Source organism: Lycium barbarum, chromosome 12 (genome assembly GCF_019175385.1).
Source record: "Lycium barbarum isolate Lr01 chromosome 12, ASM1917538v2, whole genome shotgun sequence".
Lineage (NCBI taxonomy): Eukaryota > Viridiplantae > Streptophyta > Magnoliopsida > Solanales > Solanaceae > Lycium > Lycium barbarum.
Window position 1 is genome coordinate 106,085,051 of NC_083348.1, and position 20,720 is coordinate 106,105,770.

At 34.6% G+C, this 20,720-nt stretch overlaps 2 protein-coding genes across 2 annotated transcripts; both read left to right on the forward strand.

The window, feature by feature from the left end:
* Window positions 1-7,266: 7,266 nt before the first annotated feature.
* Window positions 7,267-14,050, forward strand: LOC132622504 (uncharacterized protein At2g33490-like). The gene is made up of 11 exons (XM_060337117.1): window positions 7,267-7,642; window positions 7,866-7,938; window positions 8,302-8,376; window positions 9,491-9,552; window positions 9,638-9,706; window positions 11,056-11,084; window positions 11,179-11,368; window positions 11,476-11,697; window positions 12,155-12,208; window positions 12,439-13,432; window positions 13,850-14,050. The coding sequence occupies exons 1-11, from the start codon at window positions 7,541-7,543 to the stop codon at window positions 13,858-13,860; spliced, it is 1,881 nt and encodes a 626-aa protein (XP_060193100.1). The 5' UTR covers window positions 7,267-7,540; the 3' UTR covers window positions 13,861-14,050.
* A 1,010-nt stretch (window positions 14,051-15,060) lies between these two features.
* On the forward strand, window positions 15,061-18,923 carry LOC132622505 (probable inactive shikimate kinase like 1, chloroplastic; the record flags this gene model as incomplete). Its single annotated transcript, XM_060337118.1, has 11 exons — window positions 15,061-15,178; window positions 16,273-16,310; window positions 16,378-16,432; window positions 16,689-16,761; window positions 16,850-16,937; window positions 17,029-17,111; window positions 17,216-17,339; window positions 17,501-17,579; window positions 17,659-17,723; window positions 17,819-17,917; window positions 18,696-18,923. Coding segments are annotated over 10 exons (792 nt in total), but the record flags the coding sequence as incomplete, so codon positions are not given.
* Window positions 18,924-20,720: the final 1,797 nt, after the last annotated feature.

Below are 20,720 nucleotides of genomic sequence, written 5' to 3' on the forward strand. Positions count from 1 at the left end.
TTTATCAAATTTTCATTTGGATAATTCTAATTCACATTATTAAATTAATTTTACATGTTTGAAACGAAACAAAATAGAAATTAATTTTCTATTTAAACGAAGAAATGCTATTTTTAAATTTATAGTAAATATTTTCGGTTTAACTATTTTACTTGTCATGTTGTCTTTTGCATGGTTTTTTAAGGAAATGTGAATTAGAATTATAATTTGACTAATTTATCTTATTCATTATTTGATCTTCATTTGATATTAATCTCTTTTCACATTTATTAAAGTAAGAATAAAAATAAAAAAAGTAATTAAATTGTATCTTATTTTTTAAATATATATATATATATTTTAAGTATATTTATTTTAGTAAACATAATAAATAAATGACATGGCGGAATAGCAAATACAGCAATTAAATATTTTGAAGAAAAGTAATAATATGAGGTCCATGTTTTTTGTTGTGCAATAATTTCATTTGTTCTCACTAATGGTTAATATACATGTGGCAATGAATCCACTCTTATTGACTTGATGGGGATATTTTGGGAATTACATGAATATTGTTTGATTTTTAGTATATGGGGTGCACCTTTTTTTTTTTAATATGGGTCCATTTTTTTTCATGAGTATTTTAAGTATGTTGTTGTACAATAATTTCATTTGCTCCCACTAATGGGTTGATACACATGTGGCAATGAGTCCATCATTATTGATTTAATTGTTTGATTTTCTAAGCATTTGTTTTTTTAACATTATTTGTTTTATTAATATGGGATTCACTTTTTTTTTAATATTGCTTGATTCTATTAATATGGGGTCCACTTTTTTTTTCCCGTGAGTTTGGATGTGGTGAGTTCCACTTTTTTTTCTTCCTTTTTTTTATTGCTCGGTGTTATTTAGTATGGGGCCCACCCTTTTTTTAAGGGACAACAGACCATGAAGCATGGGTCTAAACCCATGCTTTATATAGTTTTTTTTATTATTATTTTTTATTTTTATATTACTTGGTGTTGTTTAGTATGGGCTCGTCCTTTTGGACATTATTAGTTTGCACTATTTTTATGCATATAATATATGTATATATATATATATACTATGTTCAAAACACGATTGATATAACATTGTAATTTGTGCTCCGTATCTAAAACTTTATTATATTAGTGTTTGCTAAGAATACAAAGTCTGCATTTTTTTTTTTGACATTGTTTATTTTTTTAATATGGGATTCACTTTTTTTATTTATTTATATATATATTGCTTGATTTTGTCAATATGAGATACTATGTTCAAAACACGATTAATATAACATTGTAGTTTATGCTCCGTATTTAAAAATTTATTATATTAGTGTTTGCTTCGAATACGCATGGTGTTTAATATGGGGCCCATAATTTTTTTCACATTTATTAGAGTAAGGAAAAAATGGAAAAATAATTAAATTCTATCTTATTTTAATATATGAGTATTTTAAGTACGTTGCTGTACAATAATTTCATTTGCTCCCACTAATGGGTTGATACGCATGTGGCAATGAGGCCATCATTATTGATTTAATTGTTTGATTTTCTAAGCATTTGTTTATTAACATTGTTTGTTTTATTAATATGGGATTCACTTTTGTTTTTTAATATTGCTTGATTCTGTTAATATAGGGTCCACTTTTTTGTTCTTGTGAGTTTGGATGTGGTGAGTTCCACTTTTTTTTTTTTTTATTGCTCGGTGTTATTTAGTATGGGGCCCACCCTTGTTTTAAGGGATAACGGACGATGAAGCATGGGCCTAAACCCGTGCTTTATATAGTTTTTTTATTTATTTTTTATATTGTCTGGTGTTGTTTAGTATGAAGCCCGCCCTTTTGGACATTATTAGTTTGCACTATTTTTATGCATATTATATATATATATATATATATACACACTATGTTCAGAACACGATTGATATAACATTGTAATTTGTGCTCCGTATCTAAAACTTTATTATATTAGTGTTTGCTAAGAATACAAAGTCTGCACTTTTTTTTTACACTGTTTATTTTTTTAATATGGGATTCACTTTTTTTTTTACTACTATTAAGAAGCATGGGTTGTGGCTCCTTTTTCGTCGTCCTTTATTATATTAGTGTTTGCTATGAATACGTATGGTGTTTAATATTGGGCCCACATTTTTTTTGACACTGTTTATTTTTTTAATATGAGATTCACTTCCTTTTTTTTTTTATATATATATTGCTTGATTTTGTCAATATGGGAAACTATGTTCAAAACACGATTAATATAACATTGTAGTTTGTGCTCCGTATTTAAAACTTTATTATATTAGTGATTGTTATGAATACGCATGGTGTTTAATATGGGGCCCACATTTTTTTTAACATTGTTTGTTTTTTTAATATGGGATTCACTTTTTTTTGTAATATTGCTTAATGTTGGTAATATAGGGTCCACTTTTTTTTCCCGTGAGTTTGGATGTGGTGGGTTCTAGTTTTTTTTTTTTTTTTTTTTTTTAATACTGGTTGGTGTTTAATATGGGGCTCACAATTTTTTTTTTAATATTAGTTGTTGTTTAATATATATGGGGCCCTCAATTTTTTTTATATTTTTTTTATTAGGGGGCCCCACAACGGACGACGAAAATGAGCCCCACCCGTGCTTCTTAATTGTAGTAAAAATAAATGCAATTACAGATGGATCCTTGGGCTGGTCAATATATGTCTGCCTCCAAGGCCCAAGCCTGAAAGGACAAGTAACGGGAAAAAAGGAAGGGCAAAATACATATATGTACATGATAAGAGGGTATATTTACATAACATGACGATATTTTTCAGTTAACAAAATATATCAATAGACTTGTTACAAAATCTATACGAATTAGGTAAATTAAAAAGAACCAAATAAAACACATTAAATAAGGTAAGGAAATTGTTTTACTTATTTTATCCACATTTTTCTCTCCATTCAAAATTTAGAGATATATTTCCCTGATTTTCTCCAACTTTTTCTTCCTTATTTCATTCACTTTTCTCTCACCATTCAAAATTAAGAGATATTGTTACCTAATTTTCTCCAACTTTTACTCAAAAAGTCCATTATAATCGGTAATTTTTATGTAAAAAGTTCAAACACCAAAAAGCATATATGTATAATTTTCGTATGCAATATGAATAACTGTATAGATTCTTATAATTTTTATATATGAAATATGTATAAAAATTGTATGTGTATTTTGATTATTATAAAGTATATATAAATTGTATAAAATCTAATTAAAATATGTATAAATTTTGAGAAAAGTATGCATAATAAACTTGTAATTGATATAAACCAGATTCCATACAAAGTTCATACACAGAAAATAAATATATATTAATTGTTGTATGCAATATGTATAAATTCGTTGTAATTTCTACGTATGAAATATGTATAAAAGTTGTATGTATATTGTGATTATGATAAAGTACATATAAATTGTATAAAATCTTATCAAAGTATGTATAGATTATGAGAAAGTATATATGTTTTCAATATTTTTTAAAACTACAGTTTATATAATTTATACAGATTTTCAAAACACACAATGATCATATATATCTCAAGACGATGCAAATCAATTTTTATATACAATTAATACACAAGTTAGTAATAAAAAATACTTTGTAATATTGGTTTGAAAATTTATACTAGGAGAGAAGATGGATTTTAGGTATGAAAATGGTGTCTATCATAGGGGGGGGGGGGGGGGGGGAGAAATGTTTTTAAAAAGAAGAAGAAGTTGAATGATAACTATCCTAGAATAAAGTCCACATTTAAAATCAGATTTTCTTCCTTAAAAAAAGCCTAAAATCGTGGGTATCCCATTAAGCCTAAATCTCGTATACTTTGTAATTTTATTGATATGTTTCGTAAATAAGGAAAAGTATTCTCATATTTTGTAATATAGAGTCTTAAATAGGTATTGTTAGGTTATTTTCCCAAAAAGGAAACTGCAAATCTGCACTGCGCTATAAAGAAGAAGAAAGAAGATTGTTAGTCCTGTGTATAGAAGGTTACATCCTCATTTACTAAGAATATACGAGTTTTGAATAATTCCCATAATGAACTACTAGCTTTTAGAGTTGAATTAGTCTTGAGATAATAATTTTTGTTTTTGCTCAACTCAATTCAAGATGATTAAAACTTATAGTGCAGTATTGTACTAAAAGTTCGAATTTATGTATGCTCAGTTGGGTTCTCTCTTTACGGTGTATGTAATTGTGGAAAATTAAAATTTAGTGACGCACGTAATAATGTGTACTTAATTGTTACTTTGTTGACTAACACAAAACAAGAAAAATAAGAAGAACACTATGGCAATTCACAAGAAAACATTTCTTATCTCTCCTTAAATCAACCAAACCCAAAATACCTCACCTTTTTTCTTATATTTCATTTTTCGTTTATTTAATCCCCTCCAAACCAGAATTACGTCAACCAACCAATATGAACTAGGCCCTGCTTTGTTGAGACTAGAGAGTAACACGAGCAAGAAGCCCAGGCCCAAATCACGTGCTTGGATCCTCAACATTCCCCAAGGCTCTATTGAACCTGCAAATTCACTCACTGATCTTTATCGTTTGGCCCGGTCCATTTTCATTTTCATGTTTGGATCTTGTGGGACTTGGTCATCCGTCCAACTCTCACTATTCTTCTGACATATTCTGAGATAATATTGGCTCTTTCTCCCACATTGGTTTTGTTTGAAGTAATTGCACGGTTAATCCTTAAAATGTGTTGGTTTTAACTTTTTTCCTTTAAAATCGAACTTATATCTAGCGAATCATAGATGCTTTAAGACACTGCATAACTTGTGGATATTATAATGCGTAATTTATGCTCCTTTAGGAATAAGTTCTATTTGAAGGACCAAAATTAAAAACCAGCCATTTGAAGGACAAAAATTAAAGACAAGCACAAAATAGGGTTGCTTGGGTCATCCGTCCAACTCTCACTATTCTTCTGAGATATAGGCTCTTTCCCACACATTGGTTTTGGATGTATTGCTCTAGTGTAGTCACATGTATTTATTAGGATGCACCACTTATGGATACGAACCATGTTATATGAAAATCTTGGTCAAACTTTTCCATGCTAAATTGTTCTTGTTTAGAATGATTTCTTCCACTAATCCCCTGTTTGGATGGCGGTTTCCCATGGTTCATTAATGTATGGTTTTGTATGAAATCATGTTTGTTTCCATTATTCTTAAAATTATGTGATATGGTGTTGTAAACCCGTGGTTCATCCCATGGTTATATAATCATGAAAAGTCTCAATTTTTGTAACCACGAATTTAGTGATTTTTCCGTGGTTACATATTTCATTTTCCCATTATACCCCACCCTCCACAATCCACCCCACCCTACCACTCACCCCACTCCCACCCTCCACCATCCATCCCACCCCCACCCTACCACTCACCCCACCCCTACCCTTATCCCACAACCACCCCTCCACCACCCATTACCCCTCACCACCACCCACTACCCCTCACCACCACCCAACCCCCACCCTACCACCCACTACCCCCACCCTACCACCCACTACCCCCATCCTCATCCCACCTCAGACCACCCACCCCTCCACCACCCCACTCACTACTTACTTATTTTTTAAAATTTCTATTTTATTCTTTACCTGAGTTTTATTAATATATATAAACTAATTTCTAATTAAGAGTTAAGGGTATTTTAGTAAACTTACAAGTTATTATACAATATCATACAGTCAAACCAAACAATACAAATGTTATTAAACCACAACAAGCGATACAGTCTATCCAAACATTGTGTTCATTAATACAGTACGAGAAGATACAACACCATATTGTACCATACCATACTGTACATTAATGAACCACGGGAAACAACCATCCAAACAGAGGGTAAGGAAAGAGAAAGAATGATTTCTTCTACTACATAATTGTTGTTGCCTTGCTGGTATATGTGTTTGGAAAAGGGTGGAAATGATTTTCATCCTCCAACTTTGCTTTAAAAAATAAACTCTCCTCTCAACTTTGAGCAATAGACATTCTCCCCCCTTTATCTTACGCAATGACTATTTCACCCTTATTTTTTTTTAATCCTCTATTTATGCAATATATTTTTATACTGTATAAAATATTTATTTATTTATTTAATCTAGGTATTTATAGATTCTTATTTAAGTTCATTAACATTATAAATAGAATAATAATTTTATGAATTTGTAACAAACTCTACTACTATTTTTTATAATTGTTATTTCAATATTATATGCAATAATTATGTATATATGTATGTACATGCATGTGTGTATATTGAAGTATCACTTCTCTCTTATTCTCTATTGTTTATACAAATAAATAAGTTTTGGTTGTCAATAATGGAATATTTCTTAGGGCCCGTTTGTCCATGAGAATTATTCACTTTTTTCTGGAATATTTTTTCACTTTATGGTGTTTAGCCATAAAAATTTCAAATACAACTTGAAGTTATATTTGGAATTTGAAAAACAACCGAAACTTGTTTTTCACTTTTTTCACTTTCAATACATTCAAACAACCAAATATTCCTTGAAAAAACTATAACCAAACACAACTCCATCTTCAACTCCAACTCCAAAATACCAAATAAAGTGAAAAATATTTAGTTTTCACGGCCAAACGCCTACTTAAATTATAATAAAATTCATTTACAGTATAAATAAACAAATTTTAAAAATTTGCCTCTTTTTTTAATTTTCTTGTAGTACCTGCATAGAAATATATTTATAAAGTTACTGTTATTTTTCGCTTGTACAAATAATTAGTAAAGTTTTGATTATTTTTAATAAAATTAATTTATTGTTTATTCTGCTAATTTAATTTTATTATAGAATATCATTAACTTATATACTCAATTAGTGTTTCTCACTTTTTTCTTCGCATAGAAGATAATATTTATTTTTTATAAGAAATTTGTTACATAAGTTAAAAAAAAATGAAAAATATCATGATTTTAAAGAAGTAAAAAAAGAAGACAAAAGTTGATAATAGACATTTAAAAAAGTCAATAAGGATAAAGGGGGGAAGAATGTCTATTATTTAAAGTTGAGGAAGGAGTTTGATTTTTAAAGTAAAATTAGGGAGCGTAAATGATTGTGAGTTGTGACCGGTTTGGAAAATCCAATTAAACTGTTTGAAGAATGGTGCAAGGTAAATAAGGTTGCAAAAAGTATAGTGTTAGTATGCAGAGTAATAAAAATAAGCGGTAGAAGCGGAGACGAAATTAGAAAATGGGTCAAAGTAGAGACGTGTTAAGGAAGAGAGGCAGTTGCCTTTCTGACTTGGGCGCATGACATTAGAATTTTCTTGGTAAAACTAATTAGCTCCTTTATTTTCAATTACCAGTAATTTATTTTATTTCAGTTCCAATAAATCTAATAATTTTCTCCGGCCTCCGGTATAGAGCAGCCCGTGAAAATTAAAACAGAGAGAGAAAGAGAGAGTGTGTGTGATTAGGTGAGAAGGAGAGATCAATAGTAAATCTGATTTAGAGATGAAGTCGTCTTTGGGAATGCTCAAGAAATTTGCACTTCACAAGGAGAAGAAGGATCAGCACATTCTGTTGCATTTGGATGGCCTCTCTCAGGCTTCACAGGTCCCCTTCTTCCCAATTAGGGTTTCCGATTCCTCTTTCTTTCTTTCTTTGCTTTTTACCCGACCCGTATCCATTTGTGCCCACTGCTGGTTGGGGATTATTTCTTTTTCAGTTTTTCGCCCTAATATGTTCATTTCTGCTCAACTTACAAATCTGATTTATCAGTCAACTCCAGCGTTTCATTTAACTCTGTTGTAATTTAAGGGTATTCTCCTTTTTCCAGGATATGAAAGACATGAGAGATTGCTATGACAGCTTACTATCTGCAGCAGCTGCTGCGGCTAATAGTGCTTATGGTATTAATTTATTTGCTCTCTTCACTCTTAGTCTACTGTAAATCTCAGATTATATGATCAAGAAAGGAAAAATATGATAAGTAACATTACTTTTGTAATGGGTTGTATGGAAGCATCTAAAGTTCACTTCCCTATTTGTTCAAAGAGTTTTATCAATTGTTTGATAACAAGAGTCGCCTTATGGGAAAGATCACTTCTTTTGCATTATGTAACAGGTTCAAGAAGTGAAATCCTTTTCCCAGTTTTATTTTAGTCTTTTAAGATGGTCTATAACTGAAAGCCTTTATATGCATTGCATATTTAGTTACTTCATAAAAAGAATTCCATATTTAGCTCTTTCAATTTGCTGGATTACTTTTGCAGAATTTTCAGAATCCTTGATGGAAATGGGAACCTGCCTATTGGAGAAAATTGCATTGAATGGTGATGGAGAAAATGGTAAGTGAACCAATGTTTAGGTCTCCCTGTGTAATTCTATAGTGGTTTTCACTATGGGGTTCTGCCTGAGCAATTAGTCTGGGATCATTTTTACTGCTTAAATAAGTTATCAGCTTAACGGGCGGTTCCGTGCAAAACATATTTGAGCATTAACATGTTTGGGTAATGTATGCTTAGTCGTTTCCAGTTCTAATGAACTCCGTAGAGCTTGAACAAAAAATGATAAGGCACCAATTTTAGTTAATTCCTTGGAACTTTTCGGTTACAAAAGATATATTGGTTTGCGCTTTGTGGTTCTGGAGTGAATGTTACACTTTCCACGCTGTTATACCTGTGCCTTGCAGAAGCTCTATCTTTCACTGGTTCGGAGCTTTTTATTTGGGGTCTCAGGCTCTCAGCAGTAGCAGAGCCAGAAATTCATACAAGATTTAAAAAAGATAAAGAGTGTTATACCCTGGGTTTGAATCTGTGTTCCAAGGCAATAGTTGAACCCCCTTTCCACTAACTAGAATTTTTTCTTACGTCGAGGGGATTCAACAATTCATATATAACCAAAATAATTGTTTTTCCACAAAATTTTCCGGCGAAGAGGATTCAATTGAACCCCCTTGGCTCCTTTAGCTCCGCCCACTGTGTCTCAGATTGTCAATTCTATCACAATCTCCCCATCAATTCAAATGATATTAGGAACTGTTAGAAGTGTTAATTTCCCACTGATCATTGTGTTCTCGGAAGTCCACCCACAGTGTAAGGAATGTAGAAATGAAAAAGAATAGAGTAGTACCAAATGGAAATAGAAGCACACATTCTTGTCTTATTTTCCAGTGTCTGATGTAGTTAATTTATGATATATGTTCTGTTGTTCTCTTGTTGAAAATCTGATTGCAACATCTGTTTTTTTGATGAAGGCACACGGATAACATCAGTTCTCTTTCCATTTTTCTTCACTTTTCTGTTTGTTAGTTTTCATTTTCTTTTTTCCGTGGCAGAAGATTTTTTAAGACGTGCCTTTTGCTGCTAAAAATATTTAATCTACTGTTCAAAATGAACTCGCCTATCATTCCTCATTCTGTTTTGTGATTATTTTTTTTGGTCAAATACTATCTATATGCAGGTAAAGCATTGTCAATGCTTGGGGGAGTACAATTAGAACTTCAGAAACTCGTAGACAGCTATGTCAGTGCCTGTTCTTTCTCTCATTTATAATCATTCTACCTATTTAAAGTGAATGTGGTTATGACTTTTGCTTTCTGTATCGCAGCGTTCCCATATCATCCTAACTATCACAAACCCATCTGAATCTCTTCTTAGTGAACTTCGGAAAGTGGAGGTTTGTTCTTTTGTGATTCTGTTATTCACCTCTAGATCTTTTTGATAGCATTTAAGTTTCCTCATCCTTTTCCCCCTTTTCTTTATTAATTGTTAACTGTATATGTCTTGCTATTTCTGCACTATATTTTCTTATCCACATTTTAGATAATTTGGAGACCAAATGCTCATCCATCCATCTTGCTTGCTCAAAAGCTTTGAATATTCTACTCGAAAGCTTGCTTCTAGCTTTGGGCACCTCTGACATAAACAGACCTTTCCAATAGTAGAGGGTTGAGGCGATTGCCTTTTATTTTCTTTGTTATTCTCAATAACCCCAGTTTTAATGGAGCCCCATCCTTAGGTTCCCATTTTTTTGTACCAGTCATATGCTGCAACCAATTAGCATACCAACTCGAGTGGTTGAGTCCAAGCAATCTTGTCATAGTGATTCAGTCTAACATATTCTTAAATGAATAAGATGTCATCAAGTTAATGGTAGCCAAATTGTTTCAGTAGCTATGATGACGATGTACCAAGAAGATAGAGAGATCCAGAATGAATCTGTTCTGCATGCTATTTGAAATTTCTTTTAATCTTATTTCCATTTCTTTGGTGCATATGAAACTGATGCAGGTTTATCTTTGTTGATCTTCATTGCTAGTTTCATTTGACTCCTATAATTTGGAAACTGTTTAATTATAAGCCATGCTAATTTGGTCCTGACTGATAGTTGTTGCTCTATAACTGGTTGAAACTTTTGAAAGTAATATTGGTTTATGATGTTTCTCTCCTTTTCATTGTTATTGTCACAAGTTGTGATGAATGTGATGAACTTTTAATGCCTTTGACCTAGGTACAACTTGAGCTTATGCTGAGTTGTTACTTGATAATCTTCAGTGTCTCCCTTTTGTGACCTTAGTTGAAGATCTCCTGCATTAAGAGCTAATAAAGTCTTAATTGGGCGGGCTTGGAGTTGCTAGTAGATGCATCGCAACTTTGGCGTTTTAGCTATCTGATAGTGTTTGAAAATAGCAACAATATTTCTATTTTTATACCAAATATCCCAATAAATGAGAGGGCTTGGTTGGTTGGTTTGGATTATTTCAATTACCTTGTTGATTTCTTTTTCTCATTAATTTGGTCGCTTTAATCAGAGTAGTGTTTGCCAATCCTATTAAACATATAGCTAAGTATTACTCAATCAGATGAGCAGAAACAATTTTGTTGATCAAACCAAACAGATCTGGTAATTTGAATCAACCGCCAGACTGATGCACCTTTGGAGGCTGATTATAGAACACGTGTATGTAAGAATTTTTGCATTGTTTCCTCATTACTCAGTCGGTTGTATTGACTTCCTTGATGCAGGAGATGAAACTGCAGTGTGATGAAAAAAGGTATCCCTCTCCACATGTCTTTTGACATGGTACAGAAATCCTTTTTTCAAAAATAATTCAATCAAGTCTTGCTAACACTAGGCATGATCTGCAGGGAGGTGTACGAGTATATGGCAAAAAGGGGAAAGGGTGGAAAGGGGGAGAACTTTACTTCTCAGCAGTTACAAGCAGCTCGGGAGGACTATCAGGAAACGGCAAGACTTTGCATTTTCCGTGTACAATCTCTGAAGCAAGGGCAGTGTCGCAGCCTTTTGACCCAGGCAGCTCGTCACCACGGTGCACAGGTGCCCTTTTGCATTTTCATAGCTCCATTTATTTCATTATTGGTTATTCAACTTTTTCTTGAATCGGGTAAATTACTTGTCTGCCTAATTTCTCTTTTCCGGAACAGTTGAATTTCTTCCGCAAAGGACTTAAATCTCTTGAAGCTGTTGAACCGCAAATAAGGATGGTTGCTGGAAACCAACACATTGACTATCAACCTGTTGAATTGGATGATAGCGAGGATGGAGGCAAGAACTATGAGGCTAATGATGATGGTGAATTGAGTTTTGATTATAGAAAAAATAAGCAGGAACTAAATGACCCTTTCCCATTGAGGGATTCAATGGAGGTAAGTTACCATATTGCTGTCATTCTTCTTTTTCCCTTCGTGGAAGAGTGTGAACTGCCTACTACCTTCTATTGGTAGCATGTCGATTCTTAAACCCTCTTGCTTGTAATACTAATAACCACAATAGAACTGGCTGATGACTATATGTTCTAGTTCACACGCCACATCCAATTTTTTTGGCGTATTGGTGAAGTGACATGGCATTTCTACACAAACTGATTTCAATAACTCTACTGCTTAACCAGTTAAGCCTTTTTATTACTGCATTTGTCCTTCAGTGACATTTCATCTTTGATCAATTTCTTGTGCTCATTCAATGCACATCTGAATCTGTCTGCCTGTGTGTGTATATATATCTATAGTGATATTATAGGCATTATTGCACTTTGATCTTAGATGATGACTTGCTAAATTTGCCAAATGTTGGATTTTGGTCTAATATTGCTGAATTTGGCAGTTTGATCCCACGGATGCTCCAAGTACCCTAGCCTCTGGGATGGAGGAAGTGGAGGTAAAGTTCTGCCCTTGTGGCTGTATTTTAGTAAACATTATATGAGCTACATATTTTCCCCGTATGGCTTGTATATGGTCTTTCAAAAGGGTTCTATTAAAGTTTTGAGCTACTCCACACGTTGCCTTGAGATTTTCGGTTGGGGGCTCAGATTCTTGTGTCCTTTGTGCACTTCTTATTGTCAACTTGTGAGGCGTTGCTTGTTTAATTTGAAAGACCTTTTCTTGCAGTTGGATTTTAGACCAAACCAAGAGCAGGTTTATACCAGACAACAGCATGTAGGCAGTCATTCTGCCCCAATATTTGCAGAGAAATTGGACATTTCTGATAGAATCAAACAAGCACAGACGTCTGTCCGGAATTTTCACACATACGCCTTACCGACTCCAGCTGATGCTAAAAGTTCGGGTTCAAGGACAAGTGTTTCCCTTCTTCACTCAAGTACCACGAATACTAGTGGAGGCAGCAATAATCCGTGGCATTCTTCCCCACTTAATATGGATAAATACTCTAAATTTGCAGATGACAACTTGTCAACAGACAGTCTTGCAAAAGGCCAATCCACTGCTCAAGAGATTAAAGATCATAGTCTCTCCACCCCACTACCCCCTCCTCTTGCTGAGGGAACTTCTCTCCCGCAAAATGATTTACAAAATGGAATCGATGCCAGAAAAATAAGAAGACCTTCTTTCTCAGGTCCATTAGCAAGTAAGCCTTCATCCAGCAAGCCGTTGTTGTTATCTGCCAGCGGACCTATTGGCTTGGCTGAACGGCCTCTTCTAGAACCTGGATTGGCTTCAGGAATACCAATAACTCAGCCACCATCGACTCTAGATGTATCCCACAGTGCTTCACCTCCCCTTGTTTCTTCACCAAAAATAAGTGAGCTTCATGAGCTCCCGCGCCCCCCTGGCTTATTGGCCTCCAAGCCATCGAGTTCAACTGCATTTGGGCACTCTGCGCCCTTAGTCAACAGAAATCAAGAAACATCACCAACAAATCAGAGCCCTGTGCTGGCATCAAATACGGGTTCTCCACTACCACTTCCTCCACTAACAATTCCTCGAAGTTTCTCTATACCTTCCAACAATCAGAGAGCAATGGCACTACATGTAGCCCAGCTACTAGAATCTCCTCAAAGAAAGGGCAAGGGTGATGGGATGTGCTCTCCTCCATTAACACCTATCTCTATTTCAAACGCTTCAAATTCTGGCCAAATCAGAGGTAAAATACTTTGATTAATGATAAGTAGTTTCTTTCTTTTTCAGAGTTAATGGTAAATTCTACAGTGAACCTCGTATCTGTGATTCTGATTACGAAGATCTGCCTGAGTCATTTTGGAAGGTGGAAAGAAAGGATTATTTATAAGTATAAATGAAAAAGTTGTGTTTGAATCTTGTATAATCTTCCACCCTCCACCTGGTCAAATTTTCACTGGAAAACTATGTCAGCTTGGTCGGTTGTTTGAGTGGGGGATTGAGGGTGTGGGATAAATGGTTGTTAAGTAATTTAAGTATCTCTATGCTAAAAGAGGCTCTAGATATATCATGGTTAGGAGTGTGAATTGTTTTTTTAATGTGCGACTGCCAAAACTCATATCCTCCCAGTTATCTTTTGACATCTCATTTTTGGTGAATGCAGGTAGGAGCTGATTTATTTAAGCCTTGTAGACAGTGATGTATTTTTTCTTTAGCTTTGGGGTGTAGAGTTTGATTTCCACAAGCTTTATTGCGGGAGTGGGATTTGTATATATGTTATTAATGTAAGGTTTTATTTTGTTCATTTGAATGTTCTCCATACATCTTACAAGAATGTAATGGGATCTCCCTGCCACAATTTTGATCTCGCGGTGTTCAAATTCGCCTTCCCCACCCCTTCTAGCGTCTGGGGAAGCCCTCGAGAAGAAAAGGCAAATTAAGAACGAATCTCAGTTATGTTCTTTTAAAAGGGCTAATTTAGTCCAGTATTATTCAGTAATCGTGCATTTGGTGGATTAGTCAAAGGTATGCAAATTGATTTTGACATCACTGTTGTCAAAGAAAAAGTAGCAACGTTTAGCTGGTAATTGAGCACAATGCAGTTTGATTTTTCGTCCTTGGGAAAATGATATATGTTCTTTAAATTTAACTGTTTATTTATTTTCAAGATCCGGATGCTGACAAAAAAAATTATGCGGGAAATAAGTGTTTCAGTGAGCGGTATATATTAGAGCGGGATTTACCTTTTTGGGCAATATGAATTGAGGTAGTAACAAAGATTATTTGAAGTCTGACCTTTATTTAGATTTGAGGCAATGCAAATTCCAAAAAAGTCTATTATTTATACACCTATTATTTATTTAGATATTGAGATAAGGTAAACCCTGATTTTTTAATTTTATTTTGCGTAATCTTTTTTATTTTTTTATTTTTTTGTCGGAATGTTTTGTTTGTAGAGGGCTGGGTATGTCCCTTTTGCTAAAGAAGCATCGTCGATCGTCATGCCTATTTTATGTTAAAAAAAACGGACGTGGAAAATTTCAAAATTTGAACTTCAGTTTGCATGACTAATACAAACTACGGAAAGGGTTAAAAATATCCCTAACTTTCAAATATTATTTATTCATCCCTTTAGTTATACTTTTCATCCACTTATGCCCTACTGTTATACTTTGACACCGATTTGCTCCTAATTTAAACGAAACACGTGACAGCTTGAGAATAAAATGACTCATCTCTATTTTAATATCAGTTTCAATTAAACCCAACCCAAATTTTGACCCACTACCGTCACACCAAACCCTCATCTTCGTCATCTCTGAAAAAAGCACACCATTTCTCTCTGTCTTCTCCGGCCGAGCTCTGAACAAATGACCATGGGCACAACCCATCTCCCTTTCAGTGCTAGCTCCCTCTCTTCTCGTCTCCCAAACTCCACCACAGCAGAGCCACTTTTGTTTGCTCTCTTGCCGCCGTCGAAGCACCAGAGAAGGTAGTCATCTCCAATATAACCCTCGCTAAACTTTTGTATCACATGCTAGTTCGATCTAGTTCTATTCTTCAACGTTACAATCGCTTCCTGAATCATTTGCATAATTCAACACAAAATTAGCTAACCGGCAAATTAAAAAATTAGATCTCAATTTAGCAATCAATTTTCTTAATCTATACCTCAAAATAAGGAGGATGAGTAGGAGGGTGGCTCTTCTCCGAATCAACTGATTTTTTAGCCTTTGATTCCTTCGTTTTCTTTGGTTGATCGAACTCGCCGACGATTTTTCTTCATTGGACGGTTCAACCACTTTTAAATGAGTTGAAGATGATGAGGGCTTGGTGCGGGTCCCACATTTGCCATGTGTTTGTGTTTGATTGGTTGTTTATGAATTTAATAAGTTTGGGGGCAATTGGGTCGGGTAGTGGATCAAATTTGGGTTGGGTTTTAATTAGAACCGGATATTAAAATTGGGGATGTGTCATTTATTCCCAAGCTGTTAAGTGTCACTCCGTTTAAATTAGGGGCAAATTAATGCCAAAGTATAACGATAGAGGTATAATTGGACGAAAAATATAATGAAGGGTACGAATAAAGAAGGGCTCCCAATAAACAATATCTGAAGGTTCAGGGTATTTTTAACCCTTTTCTGTATAAACTACTACGCATAAACTTAGGACAAACCAGTAAAAGTAATTTGTAGAAAATTTAAATTTTTTAAATGCTGGCAATTTAATGGTACAAGTGGTTACTATCTTTTCACTTGTAATAATTTACCTTGAAATTAGGCTTTCCAAAAAAAAAAAAAAAGAGAGAGAGAGAGAGAGAGAGAAGAAAAATAGTGAAGTTGATAAGGGGAAGAAGAAGTGTGGATAAAGAGGCGAAAAGCATTTGGGAATAGAAAATGGAGCTGCTCCTCCAATTACCTCAGCCACTCCTCGGCAAGTCTCATACTATTTGCCATTCAATTCCGTCCTTCATGCCCCGAGCACTTTCCAACAATCGTGAGCTATACATTCTTCATTCCTTCTCTCTTACTTACTAGTTGTTATTATGCCTAGTAATTTCTTTAATCTGTCTTTTCCTATTTTCAGATTCCACGACCCAGTTTGATCTTTCCTTAACCGTGAAGGTAACAAACCAAACATTGGATGGTATTAGTCTATTCTTTTCTAACTACTCTTTACTTGTGAATTCAGAGGAAAGCATCAGAGATATCCCCTGACTTGAAAGGAACTTGTTTATTCCTTGTTGGTGGGCATTACCTTTCTCCCTTCATTCTAACTTTCTCTTTGTTTCATCTCTCCTCTCTCTCTCAATCCCAAATTTGTTGGGGTTAGCTATATAAATCCCTCGTAGTTATACTATCTTTATATTACATGTCATCCTACTACACCCCTCCTCGTAGTTATACTATCCTCATTTGTTCAGGCTTGTGACTGGTTATGCTTTGCCAAAACTCACTTATCCAAAGTTATCTCATCCAATTTGTGTTGCTTTTAATTGAAAGGCATAAACAGCTCCATCAAATCCAACTCGGCGAAACTTCTTGCAGATGCACTGCGCTATTATTATTTTGACAGGTCATAAGTTTACGTCTTTTTGCAAACAGCCTGCACTGCGATGATAACCATGTCCAGTAACTCATGTTATTACATTAATCTATTGCAGTGATAGTGTCGTTGAAGAAGCTTTGGGAGGAAAGGATGCTGTCAGGTCGTTAATGAAGACAGACTTGAAAGGCTTTCGAGACTCAGAGGTAGCTTTCAATGTTCATATGCAATGTTTTCCTGTCTTTTAAACCTTTTCCGTATTGAGATTTATGATCAAAACCAATTTTTAAAGTGCAGACAGAAGTACTGAAGCAGTTGTCATCCATGGGTCGCCTTGTTGTTTGTGCTGGGAATGGTGCAGTTCAGCGTGCAGCTAATCTGTATGTCTGCTGCTAACTATATATTTTTCTCTCCTATCATGAAGAATAAAAAAAGAAAAAGAAAAAAGAGTCACTTGTTCTTGATCCATACTTGATGTTTATAGGGCGCTTATGAGACATGGCATATCAATATGGATCGATGTGCCCTTGGATATGGTAGCCAAGCAGATTGTGGAGGAGAATTTTCAAATTCCTGCTGCTGAAACAATAAATGGATCATACCCTGAGGTCTATTTCGGATGACTTCCACCCAAAAAGCTAGACAATAACAAAAGATATTTTGCTCATATTTATTGTTAATCATCCTTCTCTAACCTGATGGTGCCTCTTGTTTGTGGATTTCGTCAGCTGTTGGGCTATGCTGATTTTTAAGCCTACCATGGTAACAGGTGTTGACTCAATTAAATGCTATTTATGAAGATAGCCGTAATGGATATGCTACAGCTGATACAACTATTGCACTACAGAGTAATTTGCTATTTGCTTCATAATCGGTAGCATTAACATCACTTTTACTGTACGTTAACAGTTTATTTTTCCTTTGCAGAGGTTGCTTCTCGGTTAGGCTATGATACATTGGAGGCGGTGACTACAGAGGATATGGTTTTGGAGGTAAAAGAAAATTCTCCATGAAGTGGGAGGATATATATCTATTTTATTTTTTGTTCTTTTCTAAGTGAAAGCTTTCTACTTTATTGTGATTTTAGACTCTGAAGGAGATAGAGAGATTGATGAGATCAAAGAAGTTGATGGAAGAAGCTGCCAGGCCATTTTAGTTTCAATCACCACCAGTACCAATTATTTTGGTTAGTTCTTATCAGCGTTGTTCACAGCGGTGTTTGGTGATTTTCTTTTAACCTCATCCTTCCAGTTAACTGGACTTTGAATTTATATGTCGTAATCTATTTAGAAAAGCTAACATTATTCTTGAGGTCTCATACCTCTTGCTGGGCTTGCTCTTTTAGATGATGGCAACTCAAGGCAACCAAACTATCAAGTCAAATGATCGTTCCACTCATCACATATTTTCAATTTCTACCAATGTTGGTGATGATACATTAGCTGCATCTAACATTATGGTATCTCGAATCTTTATGTGGAAAAAGAATTAGATCAAATAAAATAGTACATAACAGACTGTGATATGCTGAATTGTGAAAAAAGTTACACTTTTGGATGTGACTAAGTTGCTCAGAGGAGTTGGAGAGGGAAGACTAAGAAGAAGATAAAGGGAGGGTGCAGGAAGGTAAAATAGGGGTTCCCTTAAGAGGTTTTGACTACAAGGACATATTTTTTAATGAAGCTGTCCAAGAGGGATGTCTTTTTTCAGGGAAAACAGAGAAAACCAGCATTACTTCCTGGCTTCCTGCTAATTGCACTTACTCATTTAAAATTCAAGTTAACCAAATGCAGAGCTTAAGAATGAGTTAGAAAAAGTATATTGTTGACCAAAATAATCATATTGAACAAGTCTTAGATGTACAATTGGCTTATAAAAAAGCCTTAAATATACAATTGACTACGATAATTGTTTATCAGAAGATCTAATGAAAGATTTGAAGTTATTCAAATTATTATGTGCAGAATCAACACTTATTGTTTGGAGCCGCAAGTGCTGTGCTGAAGTTGGAGAATGATGCAATGCTGAAGCTCTTGTAGTTGAATGACTCTGGTATTGTGAGATTAATTCTTAAGCGGCATGTATGTTGTGAGTATTGTAAATGTCGTATTTTTTTGCACATTTGTATCTTACTTTGGTCGGATGAAACTCTCGTCTGATTGTCAATCTGCAACTAAGTTTCAACCACCAAATCTTTGTTCACTTAAAAAAAATAGCTAACCAGCAACTCCCACCTCCGAATCTTTGCCTACTAAAATGTAACAAGTATATCATCCAATCGCATAAGAGGTGGATCTAACCTTATTTACTGGTTTCAGTTTAACATTAAAATTTTAACACGGAGCGTAAATGTATGTGAATAGTTAGTAATTGCTAAAGTGCCGTGGATTCAGTGGTAAGAACTTAGAAGTTGAAGTCATCCATTTTAAATTTTGGATCCGCCTTCGGAATCAGATCACTTTAGCTTATGCTGAAATGCCTATGCTTTTTAAGTGAAATGTAAATTGGGAATATGTATGTATCTATATCCTGGTGCGCCTAGATGTATACGAGGAAATGTCATTGGGAGAATTGAGAGATTCTTATACAACCAGCAAGATATTTGATCGCTTTCCTCTACTTGATATCAAATTATCAATACTAGCTCCTTTGATGATCCTGAAGCTTTTTGATTTTACTCAATACTACTCACGACACACAGCTAGTTAAATTTTCAACTATACATATTATATGTCGTCCTTCAGATAATGTTTTAAGCCGGAACTTGACTAAATTCGTTTGACAAATTTAATAGTTTGCTTTGCGCATTATTTGACTATTTATGTTATTCTTCACCATAAGAATGCAACTCACACTTACTGATTCCTTCGCCCCCTAGTACCAACATGCTTAAGTTTCAAGAACGTAAGTCTTCCAATAATATGTTAGAAAAAGGAATTGAAACAATCAATCAAATTCCTGGGAATCATGAGCAGAAGACGCCAGAAAAATGGTTCTCTCAGGTCTTCCAGGGGTTAGTGAAAATATAGCGTTAATTCTCACGTATTGGAAGCGTTTATGAGAAGATTCAGATTTACTATGGAACTCTGACATCTATTGCTGGGTTTCACCCAATTAGATCTGGGCCTTTAACATACAATATTGATGGATAGAAACAACCGGTAAACGATTTTTTCAAAGCTAATCTAACATGAAGGTATTTAACAGAATAAATAAATTAAACTCGGCTTTTGGGTTGCATTGACATGATCATGATATGAGCTGTGTTCCTGGGCCTATCGTGCTTAGAGCTTGAGAGGCTTAGGGGCCTATACAATCTTGAATGGACCAGTCAAACCATTGGTGAAAGATGGCAACTCTAACTTTGTTCAAACCTATAACTTGATGTTAGTAACTCTGAACTGGTTGGTGAAACATTCCTTAATCCATTTTCAGAAAGGCTTGTCCAAATTCGACGTACAAGGTTCCCACTCTTTCTCTTTCTGATTATATTTTCTTTTTGGGTGTAAGCAAGAAGTGATGTTGTGGAAATTAAAGGAGATTGAAGTTCTTTCCTGGTACGTTTCACAAAAGGGAAGAGCGTAGGAGTAGGCGTACTGATCAGGATGACGCAGTGGCTGAAATTTTCACGCAGAGGCCACACAGCCTTGTGCTGATGCCAATGCTATTGAATTCCTTATTATTTTGCCTAAGTGGGTCTCTCTTTAATTAATTTTAGGCAGAATACCTAATACCCGCTAAACTTTGAGCGTTCTATTCAGATCCCCTTTAATTATATATGGTTCTAAATACCTTATGTAGTTGGCAATCACTACCCTCTCAATCAATAATTGGTCCTAATTACCCCCTTATACTTGGCTTTCTGTAATTGTTATCCCCTCAAAAGAAAAATGATAAAAAAAAAAAAGGAAAAAATGGTAGCAGTATTTTAATGGAGGAATGGAGAAGGTATATGGAAGGATATAAGGAAATAGGCGTTATATAAGGAA